This window comes from Strix aluco, chromosome 8 (genome assembly GCF_031877795.1).
Source record: "Strix aluco isolate bStrAlu1 chromosome 8, bStrAlu1.hap1, whole genome shotgun sequence".
NCBI classification, from domain to species: Eukaryota; Metazoa; Chordata; class Aves; order Strigiformes; family Strigidae; genus Strix; species Strix aluco.
Window position 1 is genome coordinate 262,691 of NC_133938.1, and position 17,475 is coordinate 280,165.

The 17,475-nt window shown below is 40.6% G+C and overlaps 1 protein-coding gene and 1 long non-coding RNA gene across 2 annotated transcripts; one reads left to right on the forward strand and one right to left on the reverse strand.

Moving 5' to 3' along the window:
• The first annotated feature begins 113 nt into the window (after positions 1–113).
• On the forward strand, positions 114–3,006 carry LOC141926277 (uncharacterized). The gene is made up of 2 exons (XR_012624087.1): positions 114–1,339; positions 2,685–3,006. It is a non-coding gene; the product is annotated as an uncharacterized LOC141926277 (long non-coding RNA).
• ACADM (acyl-CoA dehydrogenase medium chain) lies at positions 1,726–17,223 on the reverse strand. The gene is made up of 12 exons (XM_074831721.1): positions 16,841–17,223; positions 13,497–13,596; positions 12,602–12,699; positions 12,421–12,490; positions 9,924–10,024; positions 9,771–9,851; positions 8,798–8,928; positions 7,826–7,934; positions 6,823–6,963; positions 6,652–6,747; positions 5,684–5,932; positions 1,726–2,102 (listed from the first exon to the last, which is right to left on the reverse strand). Exons 1-12 carry the CDS (start codon positions 16,862–16,864, stop codon positions 2,031–2,033), a joined length of 1,272 nt encoding a protein of 423 aa, XP_074687822.1. The 5' UTR covers positions 16,865–17,223; the 3' UTR covers positions 1,726–2,030.
• Between the last annotated feature and the right edge of the window lie 252 nt (positions 17,224–17,475).

The window sequence follows — 17,475 nt, forward strand, 5'->3', positions numbered from 1 at the left end:
CCCGCGGGGCCTCGCAGGGGCGGCCTCCGCGCGGCTCCAGTCTCGGCGCCAGGCAGGAGCGCGCCGAGCGGCCCGGCCCGGCCCCGCCCGAGGACCCCAGCCGGCCGCCGCCGTCAGTGCTGCAGGGCCGGTGCCGCACGGCGCCCGGGAGCCCGCGGAGGGGCCGCTCCGAGCCTGGGGTGCGTACGAAGGCGCTCGGGCTTGCCGCAGGGTTCTCAGGAGGGAGCAGATCCAACACGGACTCCAGCTGTGCGCTTCCCTGCACCACAGCCGACAGGCCAACGTTTAGAAACAGCTTGTTTCCTTCTGTTACCTCAGTTCTATGGAAAAGCAAATTTAGCCACAGAGTGGGTAAGGATAACTGCCCCTTTGTTCAAAAAAAACCCCTTTGCTTCCTAATTAAAACCATCTAGGATGATTATGCTATTGATTACCAGCACGATGCTGGCACATGTTCCCCACAGACCCGTGCCAGGGAGGAGCAACCATTCTGACTCTACAAGGAATATCCTGTATAATGCTGCCTCACATAGAACAGTCAACAATAAGCTTGTTTTTAATATATATCAAATACTTAGCAAGGATGTTGCATTTTTAGTCTACCTGCAGGTAAATAAGTTGGTGATTTATAGTCATTAAGCACTGCAAAACTGACACTGATGACAGTAATTGTACCATCCAGCACTAAATTCAGATGACGGATGAAAGAGGCCACAGCGAGGCAAGGGCATTTTGGTAAGAAATTGCAAATGAATTCACAGAACCGTTGAGGTTTGAAGGGCTTCTTGAGATCATTGAGTGCAACCCACCTGCCCAAGCAGGGTCAGCTGGAGCAGGTTGTCCAGGACTGTGTTCAGTTGTGTTCTGAGTGTCTCCACAGATGGGATCCCACAGCCGCTGCCAGTGTACGACATCCCTCACAATAAAAAGAAGTGTTTTCTTGTGTTCCAGCAGAATTTCACATGTTTTAATTTGTGCCCATTGCCTCTCGTCCTGACCCTCCCCACTGCGCTGCACCCCATCAGGTATTTATGTACATACACAAGACCACCCCGAGCCTCCTCTCATCCAGGCAAGAGACGTGACAGATGCTCCAGACCCTTCATCCTCTCTGTGGCCCTAGGCTGGATTCCCTCCTGTTAAGTCTGTATCTTGTGCTGGGGATATAAAACTGGACACAGTACTGTGCTGGTGAGGCCGTAACCTGCAGAGTGATTCGTTCAAGGAGTCCAGGGACTGTCTCTTCTGCCAGCACAGCCAAGAAGGGGCTATCCAAGGTTAAAAAAAAATAAATCTCTCAACAATTCCTTCTTCTCAGCTGTTCTTTCTGCAAGCACAGGTAAGTAAATACACTGATGGAAAGGAGTAAGAGGTTTAAATATACTGGATTTGAAATAAACACGATCTCCTAAGTCTTTATTAAGGAGAAGCTACAGACTCATTTGAAGTGAATCATCCTAATTGAACATTTACTTACTTAAGTGTGCAACAGTGCAGAAGGGCACATTCTCTCAAGCTGACACTGTTCTGTTGGAGCGTCCAATCCTCAGAACAGACAGACGTGCAACCAACAGCAATGCTGAACGGGAAAGGCTGTTCAGCTGCTGGGGCAGCAGCACAGTGGGAACTAAAGTACAGCTATTCCCGTATTTCAGACACTGGACAGCTTACCCAAAACACAATTTAAGTGATGTGACAAGCAAAATGAATAAAAAACAAACACGGTTGTCTTAAAAAAAATTTATTAGAAGGCACCAATGGCTCAGAAATAACATTCTGATATCTAATTTTATAGTGAGAAAACATTGCATTGTGAGGTTCTCATTTCTTGCCCATTTTCTATTTGAACAACCAATCACTTCGGAATTCAGAACATTTAGAAAATACCAGCTTTGTTAATGTACAGAATAAAAAGATTCTGAATGGCTTTTCTTTCCACCATACCTTTGTAATTCTATTGAGAAATGCAGTAAAATCCTCTTCTGTGAGAACAGAGAACACTACAGCAGCGCCACACTTTATACATTTCTTTAAGCCTTAAATTTGGCAACATGTTCACGAGCTATGATCATCCTTTGAATCTGAGCAGTTCCCTCATAAATCTGAAAAGAAGAATTGCAATAATGTTAGCTAATGATTTTTTAAAACGTTTTAACAGATCTACACTTTAAAACCCTCATGGCACTAATCCTGTGTGGATTAGAAAGACAGAGAAAACAGAGCAAATTCCAGGGTGACAGAGTAACTACAGTGGGCTAAACTGAATAAATGACATAAAAGATACTGGGAGACAATCTTGTTCTCTCAGGTGCTCTTATCTAAACTCAGTAAGGTTCTCATGAAAATAAACAGATATGGTGGGTGAAGAAAGATGAGGAAAATTTATCTGAGAAAGAAAATACATTATTTAGGTTTTACAAAGTAGGATTTAAAGCAATAGGTGGAGGGAAGGAGGTGACTTGTGCTGAAAGTGTATTTTCTTTGACTAGCCTTCCAAGGTCATGCCCAATGTTCGTTCCCTTTGATCCATTTATTTCCATTGCCTCTTGTTAACTAGTACTCTCTGCCATACAGTTTTGTCTGCTGTTTTGGTTTTTTAATCACTGTGGGAACACTAAGACTGGAAAGGAGGACTTGCAGCTGGGGTGTCAAAAACCACATATACCGCACTAATTGTTGTTTAGCTTTGTGTGCTTGATGGGTAGAACGTCTGCGTACAGATACAGAGGCCTGTGATAGACTGAGAGGCACCGTATTGAACACCCTGGAGATTCCTGCCCTGCTGTGGGAAAGATCAAAGCACAGTGGAAAAGTACACCTGCAAAAATCCCTGACATACACAGGCAAAAGCAGTGGGTTCAAGATCCTTTTCTTCCTTCTCTTTCTGGGCAGTAAGGACCGAGCTCTGCTGCACCTGTGTCCCCGCCCGCGTGCCTCTGCCCGGGTGCTGCTGTGCAGATCCCCCGGTCGCAAGGTAACGAGAATAAATTTACTCTTTGCATTTCATCCGTAGTTTTGTGGTTGTTGCTGTGTCCTGCCTGTGCCAGCTCACACAATCACGTATTGCATTTTCTGCTAGAAACAGTCTGCATTATCCCTCTGTTCGGTTTGTTTCCTGGCAGCAAAGTCAAAGATAGACAGCATCTATGAAGCTCTAATGCTGAAGGAGGCCACACGCCCCACAGCTACACTGCAATGATATGTGAGGCCCTGAGGCAACATCATTTAGGGGTTTAAGTGTTTCAGCTCCCAGTTCTGCCAGAACTTGGTTTGGCAAATTGCTCAAATTCATGCAAATTCACTTTCTCATTCACTTATAGGAATAATCTTCCCAAGAACCTTACAAAGCTTTCTGAAAGTAAAGATGCTATAACCTGTGTTCACAATAGGGTTTTTGTTCAGAAGAAATTGCTCATTCCCAAAGGGAATTCTCTGACTGCTGCTGCTTACCCCATGTCAATCCAGTTCATAAAGCAGTCGGTGCCTTTTGGAGCAAACTGAAATGGAAGCTCCGCTTTATATACCAACTACCCACCAATCCCTAGTGAAGACATAATGGTCCAGGCCTACAACTGGATCCTTACAAATCCAGGTGTATGGGGGATGCACAGTTCAAGGGACCAGGGAGGCTTGCTCTGAACTCAGCCTGCCCAAACTGCTTCTGGTGTAGCTGTCGGGGCCTCAGCAGCTGTTCTTGCAACCTGCAACCTGCTCCTATTGCACTGAATTACTTGCTGATGGAGACAGCCATGGAATTCAAGTGTAAAGACATCAAAACTCACAATCTTCTTAAGTAATTACAAAAAAGGTTCTGGTTTATAAGTTGATGGAAATACTTTCAAGAATCGCTGACAATTAAAGAAGGGAAGTTTTCCAAATTTGAGAAAGGAAACTAAGTTAGAGTTTCTACCAGAGTAGCCTAGACTTGTAGCCGAACAAACCTAGCGCAGAGTAAGGACATGTAAAAATGTTACCAGTGAACACAGTATTATAAAACTGTAATACTGAAAAAGATCAAATATATGGAAGAAAAGTTGGAAACCCAAGTTTTTGTACATGAAACCTATGGCCAAAAGCATATACCATCTGGAATTGGGCAGCAATACAGTTAAGCACAGTGAAGTGTAAGGTATAATCAAGAGGCATGGACAAAATAATTGTAAAGACAAAAGCCTTTCCTGAATTATTTTGCGGATGAAGTGGAACAGAAGAACACAAAAAAAATTAATACTAAATCTGATTAATCTGAACAATTGAAAAAAAAGTCTACTTAGCCATGCATTTGTGATGGATCAGTGTAATGGAAAATCTACATAACTGGGATCCTGAAAAATCAATCTCGGCTTTCAAATAAAGTTCTAACTCTCACAGCACCTTTCTCTAGAAAAGCATGCAACCTGACAGGAAAAAAGGCCAATCATAATAAAGTCCAATTAATCATTTATTTCCTCACTCACAGAAGTGCAATTAGTTCTAAGAACCTTTAGATTCCAAAATAGTGGTTGTCTTTCCTTAAATAGAGAAAAATAAATTTTGGCTAGTGAGAACAATAGTTTTCATTTTAAAGTCAGCTGTAAGAGAAATATTAACTACCTAGAATCTTAAGAATGACAGCTGTTATAGCTAACTACACTACAGGTCATGGTCTGCATGCATCTCTTGATATCATCTATTTTGATCTGTTTTATCCAGTCACTAATAATGTCACAAAATGTCATAATGTCAATAAAGATTACTGGTTTTGCTGAACACATTTAAAATATTCTTGCTGAATAAAGAACTGTAGCATAGTATATGCTAATAGAAGAATTGTGACATGACATGGAGTAATTTCTTGGCAGTAACACTGCAGAAAAGAACCTGGGGATTACAGGTGGCTATGGGCTAAACATGAGTAAATATGAGAAGGTTTTGTTGTTAAAAAAAAGGACTAATCATTCCAGATGGTGTCACACTTCCCTTAATACAACATATGCAAGATAAATAATTCCATGATACTCAATACTGGTGATATCTCAACCAAAGTGTTCTACCCAGCTTATGATAACAAAGTTTCAAAGAGAAGGTTTAGAGCACAGCAACAAATGAGGAAGAGTCTGGAAACAGAAAGGAAAAAAAAAGAAAAACAACAAAAACCCTGCCAAAAACCCCAATCAAACAAAAAAACCCCACAACATAAAGAAAAGGGTGAAGAAGCTGCTTAAGTGTTCAGGCTGAAGGAAAGCTAAACTACGGGCAGGCACCAGTCCAGGATACATATGGAAGGTCAGAGAATTTCCATCACTGAAGGTTTTCAAGAACAGCATTATATATAAACTCACAGAATACCAAAGCAAGCATTGGTATTTTGATCAGGTTTTTTCTACGGTGTTTTTTTTCTGAGAGTTCAAAAGCTTCAAAACTGAGTCCAAGAACTTCAAAGAGTTACCACATTGGGGGAAAAAAAAGAAAAAACATAATTTATTTCTCTTATGTGGGTTCAGTTGTTGGTCCAGTGCAATGACACTTATATGCACGAAGATGCCTGATTTGAATAACTCTTTCTTTAAACTGAAGGATTATTGCTTTCATTCTAAAAACTTTTTTTTCATATGTGTACATCACGATTTGAAATAAGTAGCCATTAGTTTCTTTCATATAAAATTTATCCATTACTATAAAGATCACTCTCTCTTTTACTTACCTGGTAGATTTTAGCATCTCTCATTAGTTTTTCTACAGGATATTCAGTATTAAATCCATTTCCCCCAAAAATCTGTACTGCATCTGTAGCAACTTGGTTTGCAATGTCACCAGCAAATGCCTTTGCAATGGAAGCATAGTAGGTGTTCCTGCGACCAGCATCGACTTCCCATGCAGCTCTCTGGTAAGCCAACCTCGCCAGCTCCACTTTCATCGCCATTTCAGCAAGCAAGAAAGATACTGCTTGGTGCTGTCAATGATGAAAGAAACGAGGTTAACACTGCCCGCTTAAAATTCTGTGACATCTAAGAAAACCATCATCTTCTTAATACAGTGTTCTCTTCAACAAACTCCATAAATTGTGCTAGAGGAGCTCTACAGAATATAGATGAGGCTCTTGTAATTGTATGTTGAATTAGACTTTAAAGTTTTTAATTCTCAAATCCATTTAGTCACAGGGATTAAATACTGAATTATACATTTCTTCTTTACTATTTATGAGATTGATATTTGCCTTGCTGTTTATTCATACTTCTTTAAAACTGGTAAGCGGTGTGATTGGCAATGTATTCTATTACTGTTAATACTGTGTGTCTTGTTTCACATACCTCAGAGGTTTTTTCCTTTCCTGAAAATCCCTGTTTAGTAGCACTGAAGAACTTAAGTATGTCCTGATAGTACACGGGTTTCAGGTTTTTGGGCAGAGTTTACTTTCTGCTTTTACTATTATCACCAATGATAAACTACAGAAAAATGCCTGAAGATACCACATAGATTAGCTTACTGAAATGGTGCTGACCTACATACTTGGAAACGCAAAAATGGCAGAGATATAATATAAAAATTAAGGAACTAAAAAAATCAAGAAATAACCTTGAAAAAATCAGTAGTAGTACATGTGGTGTGAAAACATACCTTTTATTTATAGTCTCTCTCTCTCTACCCCCCCCCCAACCCCCCCCCACTTACTTCAACAATTGCTTTCCCAAAGGTTTTTCTCTCCAAGGCGTATCTAGTGGCTTCATCAAGTGCTCTTTTTGCTAATCCAACAGCACCAGCTGCTACCTGAATTGAATACAGCACAAAATAAAAGATCAGAAATTCCTGCTGTATTTTATAAATTTTATTTCTGATACTTACGGGTGGTCTGGTCTTATCAAAAGCTCCCATTGCGATTTTAAAGCCAGCTCCCTCAGCTATTAATACATTTTCTTTTGGGACTCTCACATCTTCAAAGACAATACCTCTTGTATCTGAGCAGCGTTGACCCATATTCATTTCCTGAAATGGGAAATTTACAGAGGTGCAAGTACACTGGGTTATTCAAAGGTACAATACATTTTCATTCTTTAGTTTACTCAAAGCATAAAGTATGCTTTTTCCCCCCAAACACTTCATCTAAAAACTACCACATAGCAACAAATACTAGTTTTGCACTTGCAGACCAGCATGCCCTTATTTGTCTAAGATGGGCAGTTAACCTTCTGCTTATATGAAATCAGTTCTGTAGCTGTAATCAGTCTTGTTGTCTTTCTCTAGTTCAACTCTATCCGTTGAGATGGAAGTGGAAAAAGTAAAGAATCTAATATGCAGGCAGTACAGGTGTACTACAAGTAAATAATGAAATAAATGAGCTTTACAAGTTTTCAGATTCCTTTCCAAATGTTCAAGATCCAGTTTTGCATAGTACTAAAAATAGTACTTTTAAAAAAATTATTTTTAAAGAGAGAAGTAGCAGCAGTGTCTCCAATGCCTTGTCCTCGACCAGCAATAGCTAAAATTAAAGCTCACTCTGTGTATTTGTGGTTAAAGTTGTCCAACTTGCTTCTTATCCTTCCATGGCATACTACTTCTCATTTATTGGCACTTGTCAATAAAATAGTTCTCAAAGATTCTTTTGCAGCTGTTCAAAGTCAACTTACTTTACACCATTCTGAATAATTCCTTACTGAATTAATAGCATCATAATTAAGTATGTCTTATGATTAGTTTCTGTATGTTGTGAATATGAAAAGACCATTGTACATGAGCATATGAAAATGTTCAGTTGCATAACAGTCTTTCTTCTTTAATGGTAATTTGTTCCATTATTGGTTTAGAACTGAACAGTAATTTCTCGCTTGTCAAGGGATACAGTCTTCACCTTTCTCCCAATTTGGATTCCAGGGCTATCTGCTTCCACAATGAATCCAGTAAAGGCTTTGCCTGCAGGAGCTTTTGGATCTGGATTGGAACGAGCCAGCAAAAAATACCTAATGTAAAATAAAGAAGAAGGATGCTGTTTATCCTCACAATTAACAACCAGATACTTGTTTAACTAACATTTTAGATGTTTTTATGTGCGTTTCTGCCATATACTAAATTCTATCTGTAAGTTAACAACCTTTTTTTTTTGCCCCTCCCAAAAATAAACTGAGAAGGAACGAGAGAGAGGAAGTTTCAAATATTCAAGATTTCATAAAATTTATGAATTTATCCAAGAAAACCAGCTTTTGGATAAATGTATAAAGTTTTTCCACTTGAATTAAGAAGAATTTGTGTGTTGCAAATCAGTGTGATGTAAAACACAATGAAAGAGGTATATATCGTAAAGCATGCTCCATAGACACCACAGCAATATCTGGATTCTTTGACAGCTAGAAGATGTCTTCCCTTCAGAAAATAAAATTCACAATCAACAGTGTTTCTAGCTTCACTAGAAGTGAGAGGGGCTTCTGGTACAATCAGAAGCAACTGATCTTAATCACCCCAACTACAAAGCAAGGTAGCTAGTAACGTGAGCCTCTTGAGTACTGACATCATACTGTTGCTGTCCTGCCCTGAAGAAAAAGCAGAACTAATTTTGTTTGGTAGCAGCAAGATTCGAGAGGTCTTCTTGAGTGGGGAGTTGTCATGTCATCGCTCATTTTCCTTTTTAGGCTTTGCACAGCACTGAGACTGCATTCTTATATCTATCCTCATAAACTGGTCAGAGATTAAAGTGTAGTGTGTTGAAACATGATGAACCTTCACATTTATAACAGATCTTTAAAGAATTTGACTTGGGATGGGGGACAGGGAAGCCACTATATAACATAACAACAGAAAGTATAACATGAGTTAACAGGTAACACACCAGTTTGCTTTCCCACCATTTGTGATCCACATCTTCTGACCATTAATAACATATTCATCTCCTTTCTTCTCAGCCTTTGTTTTTATACCAGCCACATCAGAGCCTGCTCCAGGCTCTGTTACACAGTAAGCCTAAAAGAAAATAAAATGCAAAATCTTGAGGAATAAAAGTTCAATTTTTAGGCAACCACAAATTATTTCAGACTATGTGCATCAAACTGATCTGTAAAAGGAACTGAATGATAAAACCCAAAAACATTAAATAAAAAAAAAAACAACAGAACAACCCAACCCAAAAACCTGGACACCAGCTGACTGAGCAAGAATCCACACATATATAGGTGAATTTTCTTTATAAATCCGTAATACAATATAAAATTGTCTTTTAATCAAACAGAACCATTCTGTAACCCTTAAGTCATTACCTTCCTCAGGCTTCACAAACTCTGATGTGAAACCTGAGGATCTTTAAAATCTGAAAATAAAAGCACTGAGTAACATTTTGTTTACTGTGTCCTTCATTTTATGAGGCTTAGTTGTTCAGATTTTAATGCACTGCACATGAATCTTCTTTCTATGTAACAAGTACTGCTTATATAATATTTAACATCACAAATAGAGTTTAACTCCCATCCAAGTTGAGTTTCTCCTTACAAACCTCGTATTTTTCTTAAACGCCTACACCCCCTCTTGAAAGGGAAATAAAAGGTATTAATTTTTGATAAGTGACTTGGGATGGGGATGACTTTGCAAGTAATATCTTCTATCTGCTTACTGAATGTATCTCATTAGCTATTCCCTGACTTTCAGTAAATGCCACTGTTTTATTTACAAACCAAAATGTGCTAAGTTTTGAGTACATGTCAGTGTTTTCCGGGCGGTGGGGGGGGCGGGACTGTGAAGAAAAAAAAAATTTTTAAGAAAAGAGTATTACTATGGTTAAGAACATTCTACAGTGTAGCAGTTATACTTACACACATCATTGGTTCCTCTGTCATTCTTCCTAAGTACTTTTTCTGCTGATGCTCATTTCCCGCAATGATTACTGGCATTTGCTGAAAGAAAATATTTCGATCTTTTAAAGTGCACAGATTCTAGTTTAAGGGACATAAGAAAAGACAACTTACCCCTAGGGAATTTGCTTCAATGGCGGTTTGAACCCCTGTACATCCATAAGCTAACTCTTCTGTAATCAGGCATGCTTCGAAACTGCCAAGGCCAAGACCACCTACAGTTGAAATATTTCACTTACTAAAATGGCTTTAAATTGTAACATATTAGTGATTTACACAAATTAATTAATAAAAACGTATTCCCCCACATACCTTTGATTGTGTACCGTGACTGATTATACATTCCCATGCAGGCTTTTTAAATAAAGTTTTGTCAGAAGAGTAACAGGTGATTTGAAAATTACATATCACAGTTCCAGGGTTTATGTGTGATTCACGTGGGACAGGTTGCACAAAGTGGCAAGAATGTACCACTCTAATTTTTCTACTACTATACTTTTGAGAATTAAGAGTTCTTAGGAAGCAGAGAAAGGGCTCCTGAGCTACCACAGCACTCAGGGGAAAAAAAAAATATCCGTATTAGTCAGACAACCAACTCAGCAATCTGTTTCTAAGAGAAGCCAATGCTTTGGGAAGTACATATAAACACAGTAACAACACAACTATACTTCCTCAAAAATATTTTCCCAAGCCTTCAGGTGACTTCCTCAGCCAAAGAGATACCTCTCTTTGGTATCTTTGTTATGCTAACCCTTGACAGATATTTCTACTGTGAATTTGCCCAGTCTCTTTTTTGAATCTATGTAAAATTTTAGCATCAATATCATCCAGGGGCAATGAGTTTCACAAATTAACTACACACTGCATATGGAACCATCTCCTTTCGTTGTTCTGAACCTGCCATCTGCTGACTTAATTTGATGCTTTCTAGTTGTATTGAAAGGGACAGTGAACTATCAGTCTCTTTTCACACTCTCCATGACACCACCGTTTCAGTCATTTCTCATACAGAAGCTACATCTCACAGAGAAGATACATCTTTTATAATCTTTGTCATCCTTTTAGGAATCTCTTCTGTTTCCACAATACTCTTTTGAGATAGAAGGATCTGAGTATACAATGAATTAAAGAGGCAACTGCAATTTGGACTCAGGCAGCACCGTAATTATGCCTTCTGCTTTTTTCTTCATTCCCTTAAAGGTCCCTACTGACCTTAAATTTTATGATTTTGACCACTTCTGAGTATTATGTTGACATTCACAGAGCTATATATTATAAACCCAAAAATAGCTTTTTTGAGAGGCAGTAACTAGTTCAGAACATACCATTTCTCTGTGAAGTTTGGATTGCTTTTTTCCCTTCATGTGTGCATCACTTTTCCGGTTTTGAATTGCATTTGCCATTTTGACAGTCACTCAGTTTCATGACCTTCCCCTTCAGCTCTTTGTACCAGCCACATCTTTTCTACACTGAATAACTCAGTATTATCAGTAAACTCTTATCCCCTCAGTATTGACCCCCTTTTCCAGTTTATTTATAGATATTCCAAATAGCACAAGACCCAGCAAGGTTGTGCTGCTAATTTTTCCACAATGAAACCTGATTATTTTTAAAACTCGTTTTGGATGTTCAAGCATTGTCTATCAACCAGGCATCCCTTATTCACACACTTACTAGCTATTTCAGAGAACTCCAGTGATTTTATGAGGCATGACTTCCTTTCACAAAAACCCTTCTCTAGCACATCATGTTTATCTGTGTCCACTATTTCCATACTTCATCCTACTTGCTCTTAACTTACATGCTGTATCAGGTTTACTAGTATGTATTTTCCCAGATCTCCCTTACAGACTTTTCAAAGCAATGGTGACCAATTTGCCACTTGTAATTTTTTATTTAATGATCAAGTGATTATACACTGCAGTAGTTCAGTTATTTCAGACTTTAGTTTTTGTAGAATTTGTGGCTGAATAAATCTAGCCCTCGCAATTGCTCCTTTGGTCTCTTTGTTCCTTAACCTCGTGTATTAAGTTTTTGATACAAGATATACCTTCCGATTAGTCTTCCAAAAAAAAGTGTCTGCTATGGACACTTCCCTAACTTCTTTTTCAGGTAATACAACTTTTTCAGGTAATACAAATGCAAAAAAAACCCCAAACAAAAAAAAAACCCACTATATTTTTTCCATGGTAACTCATAGGCCTAAACACTGCCAAAGCACTGCTGTACTGCACCTACTCTAAACTGAAAAACTGTCCTTCTGGAATAAACTCTTAAATTGCTCCAGCCGGTGTCAGAGACCGGAACAAAATCTGACCTTCTAATTTCTCTGCCTAATCAGCTGACACAGTGCACTAGGGGAACATTAGGCAGTTGTAATCAGGGCAGGAAAATCTGGACATAAATTACTAAATCATAATCTGTCTAATTTGTCTCCTGATTACACCCACACCTAGTAACACTTGTATGTATCAACCTGCCTACTGATTAAATTTAGATTATTCAAGTATGCAACTGTTTAGTTTATACAGAATCCATAATTACACATATAAATCTCATCTAATGCCTCTTCTTTGTTTCATTTTACAGACTAAAAAGAATGTTTACTTACCACAGCTTTCTGGTATGTGTGAATTCATAAGACCAAGTTCCCAGGCCCGTTTTATAAGTGGAAAAGGATACTGAAATACACAGGGAAAAAGAATCTTCTGATTCATCACAATCAACATTTTAAATTTTATGCAGGTTAACATAAAAGTCTATTTTTTTCGCTCACATTATTGTAGATTTACCTCTCCAGTTTTGTCATATTGTGCAGCAACAGGCATAATTTCCTCCACAGCAAATTTACGAGCAGTAGCTTGAAATTCTTTTTGTTCATCAGTAAGTTCTATTTAAAAAAAAAAAAAAAGAGGTCACAAATTCTCTACTACCTTTAATTTTGCCAGATGTCAGACTATGAGAAAAGAGAAAACAAGAGTGTCCTTTCAGGACAACCCAAACCACCACTTCCTGGGCCTCTCCAGGAAGCAAAAAAGCTCAGCTTCCTCTTCCTCCTGGGAAAAAACCTCAATTGATCCCTCATCAACACCTACAATGCATTTACTTACTTCTGATTCAATTATCCACAAAATATTGAAACTGGAGTAGAGAGGACTGTGTAACATAGAATGTATTACCAAAAGAAACAAGAAGAATGCTGTGCTAATTAAATGGAGTAAGAGAAGGAGGTAGATGTCATCTGAAGACCCTGGCTATTCACTTTCAAACATCTAGCTGCTGACCCACTAAGTTTGCTTTATGTATATAGTATGCCAAGATGAGGATGAAATTCTTTGTAACATTTCTTTATAACCAAGTTCAACTATGACTACATTTAGTTACTTTAACATAGTGAACAGCAATGTGACATAATTATTCAAAGCTAAGAGACTCTGGCAATAAAAAAGCTTGACAGACATGACTTAAAAAAGAAGAAAATCTTATACACGCTACAGACATACCTGACTTGCCTGAGCTGAGAAAGAAAGCAATTTTGCTTTTCAAACATTTTCCTTAAAAGAACAGAAATCTATTTATATTAAACATATTAATTTTAAATTCATGTTGAACTGCAATACAGGATTTTTTTTAACTCTGCAATTTGCCCTTCATTGCTGTATTTCTTCCAAAAACTGTAATACCTACCAAAGTTGACGCCAACTCCAGGTTTGCCTACATGTAAGTTTTGAGCAGGTTTACTAGAATGTGACCTCCATCCATGCCCTGCAATCATTGGAAGCATTTGCTAAAGAGGAAAAGAACATGAGGTGTAAGATCTTAACAGCTCAAGTCTCCTAAAGCTACTAGCCTGACTGCAGCACAACTTAAATGTAGAACTCCTCTTTAGAAACAATATCACATCAAGTATAATACAATTACTGCAGTGATAAAAGAATTCTTGGGTACCTGAAGTTTTGTTCCTGTGGCAGTCAGCGTTCAGATGAACTGACAGCTATACCAGGAATCCCAGGCTTCAACAGCACTGAGAACGAGTGAACTGCTGTATCCACTTTTAAGTACTGCACATTTGATTATTTAAAAATAATTAAGCGTAATAAAAATTTATGTTCACAGAGACATAGCAATATATATTTCCTTCATTCATACACACAGTCATCAAACCTGATTTTCTCGCCAACTAGTGAATATTCTAGCCAATGTTTACCCACATGCTGATTTAGCAAGACTTTAAAAACAACCTACCCATTAACCAATGTCTATCAGAATATTTTGATAATGTCCCAGACTCATGTCTGCTTTCCTTTAATAAGCTGGTGCCATGGTCACTTGGAGTATAATAACAGTAATCACTAAATAGGATAGAACTCAGCAGACTATCTGAAGTTTATTTTTCTTCCTAATACTTACCACAAATTTATTCTTTTCCATTGTAAGTGCTTTCTTTGCTTTTTTAAGTTTAGTGCCTGCAAAACCAGCTATTTTCAGAATGCCTAAATACTGTGCAAAAACATGTCTGAATTTGATATTAAAAGGTTGTTTTACTCTCATCCTTCAATAGTTACGAATCTCTGAAATGTTTGGAAAAAGTGAAAAATATTTAATTGGATAAATTTCTAGAAAGACCGAAATCAGTACTGTGCAGAAACAAATTAGACTAAACACTGAGAAAAAGCTTGTTCTTAATTTTCTTATGTGAAAATGTCGGAAGAAAAAAAAGTGCTATCAGATCAGACACTTATTTTGTAACATTAAAAAAACTGAATTAATCATAATAGTGCAAAAATACCACAGAAATTTTACTGAAAACTCTAGAAGACAAGGACATTACGGAAATTTACATAGCTGGGAAGGCAACTAGTAGCTTCAAAATAAAGTTGTGGTAGGTAACTGTGCTCTTAAAAATACGGATGCTATGCAGAGATGGTTAAAGTCACACCACACGAAGCATGAAGAACACAGGCAGTAATAAGTATCAACACTGTGAAAAAAGTATTTCCAGAGGGTATTGAAAACATCTATACAGTTGAAAGGAGAAGAAATGCAGAAAGACCACTGCTTGGCATAGCAGAGGGGGAGGCTATGACATAATTGAATACTGAACTGTTAGGCCAGTTTATTAATAGTTCAGGATTGCATTCTCCAGCAGGCAATATATAACTCAAGTTTTCACAAGCCACAGACGTTGCAAAATGGCATCTTGCTAAGGTCTATGTTACTGCTACCACTCTTACACAGAAAAGTAAAACAAACAAACAATACCAACAAACATCTAGAAAGACCCCGATCCTTCAGAACATTTTATACCTTAATCTGGAAAAAGACAAAATGAGGTTGAAAAAAAGCCAGATGATTGTAATTTTTTTTTTTTTAAAGGAGCAGCCCTTGATAAGACACATACGTAGCTTTGCCACCAAAAAGTTTTGCCAACACTAGAAAAAGTACTGAATTCAAACTAACGCTAAGAGTGACACCCTATAGGAAAGAAGCTGTCCAATTTATACTAGAGGACTTATACCTATTGTGGGTTTTGTACCAGAGTAGTATGCAAGGTCAACACTGAAGGTTACTCTGGAAAAACTCAACACTCCCCCCACAAATAGAAATATGAATTAGACAGATGGGATTCATACCTGGAAGTTGCATGAATGATCAAGTGACAAAGGATCATGAGTTGCTACGTGTAAGAATTTAGATGACCATCTGTCTACTCTGTCAACTCTTCTATTGTCTCAGAAGAACAGTTGCCAGTGACAAGCTACTGCTAGTGATGCTCAGATGCAATTCCTACTGCATTTTCTTGCACTACTGCGTAAGCTCTGTCACTATCAGAAATATGATCATTAAAGTGGCAACACTGGAATAACCTGTTGTCAGAAAAAGGGTATAAGAATACACATGGGAGTGATGCAATCTTTATTACCTTAATGCCAGAAGAACTACAGAACTTGTTCAAAAAGCTGCACATCCCAGAAGAAGACAGGGCAACAATAAGCTGAGGTCACTAACCTTGACTGTCCCTCACAGGACACAGGACAAAACTGAAAAGAGTTGTCAAGAGGAGTTTGCTGCTGGGGTAACGTGTCAGGAGGCTGAACCCGAAATACCAGCGCCCTAGGGTAGGCATCCGCTAACTCTCTGCTTCCCTCCCTAAAGCATTACTGTGGGTCTACAGAACAGCAGCGGGCTCCAGATGGGGACCGCTCCCCCCACTGCCACGGCCACGCTCTGGACAGTCCCTCCTGGGCAAAACAAGGCGGCTGCCAGGGAGTCCTGAGGAAGGGCCCTGCAGGTGATTCGGACTCACGAATGCCTCGAGGTGCAGAGACCAGAAGGCGGCCTGTGTAAATGCGAAGCAAGGGACTACCTGAGTTTGAATAATTTTTACATTCTAGTTTTAAGCTGGGGGTTATTGCTGGTTCAATATAGCAGAACGTTAGTACTTCAGAAAAACAATTACTATACATCACACATTTTTAAAAGTTAGCATAAGTAGTACAGCTAGGGATGTTTAAGGAAATGCATTGTGTAAAATATCCCGATGTCTTGGAGCCCTCTCCACCGTTCCCGTGGCGCAGGAGGTGCCAGACATACACAGGGTTCTCCTAACGCCTCCCCAGCCCGGCCTTCGGCACAGGAAGAGCCCCAAGGTTGTGCAACAGCTCCGGCGAAGAACAACAGATTGCAGCGCCCATTCACACCACGAAGATTAAGGCCATAATATCGCGGACAATAGCGCGCAGACAGCGAGCGGATTTCAGCCCTGCGCGGCTCTGCCCTCCGCGGCAGCCCCTCGGCCTTCCGCTGCCAGGGCCGGGAGCGGGCCGGTCACGGTTGCGGCACCCGGGCTCGCCCCGCGGCGGCCGCCCGCGCCCCACGGCCCTGAGGCCGCCGGAGCTCCCGGCCCCTCGCCCCGCAGCGCTCCCTCGGGCTCCGGCCCTTCTCGGCCACCGGACCGCCTGCCGCCCGCCCAGCCTCCCCCCGGCCCGGCCCCCCGGGCCTCGTGTCCTTCAAGCGCCCCGGCCGCTCACCCGGGTGGCCCTCAGCGCGGACATCTTGGCGGGGGTGCCCGGCGCTCGCGGAGGCTCCCGCGGGGCGGGGCAGGGCGGGGATCCCGAGCAGCCGGGGGCGGTGCCGCGCAGGCCGCCCGTCTGGCCGAGAGCGAGGGGCGGCTGGAGGCCGGGCCCTAGGCCCTGGGCATTGAACCTTGGACCCTGAGCCGGGAGCCCTGGGCCCCGGGCCTTGAACCTTGGGCCCTGAGCCGCGGGCCCTGGGCCTTGAACTTTGAACCGGGAGCCCCGGGCCCTGAGCCCGGTCCGGGAGCCCCGGGCCCGGTCCGATCCGCCCCCGCCAAGGCCGCGCTGCTCCCCGCGGGGGCCGGCGGGCGGCTCGTGTGCGCGGGCTCGCCCCGGCCCGCTGCAGGCGGGTGCTGCGGCTCAGCTCCGCGCGGCGCGGGCAGGCGCGGGCCCGTTGGTGGCGGGCGGGGCGCTTCGGCGCAACACAACCCTCTAGGCTTCTCAAATGGGATTTTCGTACGAATGTGAGCTTTAACACCATTCTTAATTTGAGATACCACAGTGATTATACTGTGTTGATGTGCTCACAAATGCTCTCGGTTCTGGCTGTATGTTAAAGCAAAAGCATGCATTTTGTAAATTACCTGCAG

Excerpts from the sequence above, each read along its gene's own strand:
- ACADM (XM_074831721.1), bottom strand. The coding sequence starts at position 16,864 with ATGTCCGCGCTGAGGGCCACCCGG. Across the intron at positions 10,025-12,420 it reads ACACATACCAGAAAGCTGTG|GTGGTCTTGGCCTTGGCAGT; the intron begins GTAAGTAAACAT and ends TTTCAACTGTAG. Across the intron at positions 2,103-5,683 it reads GAGATGCTAAAATCTACCAG|ATTTATGAGGGAACTGCTCA; the intron begins GTAAGTAAAAGA and ends TCTTCTTTTCAG.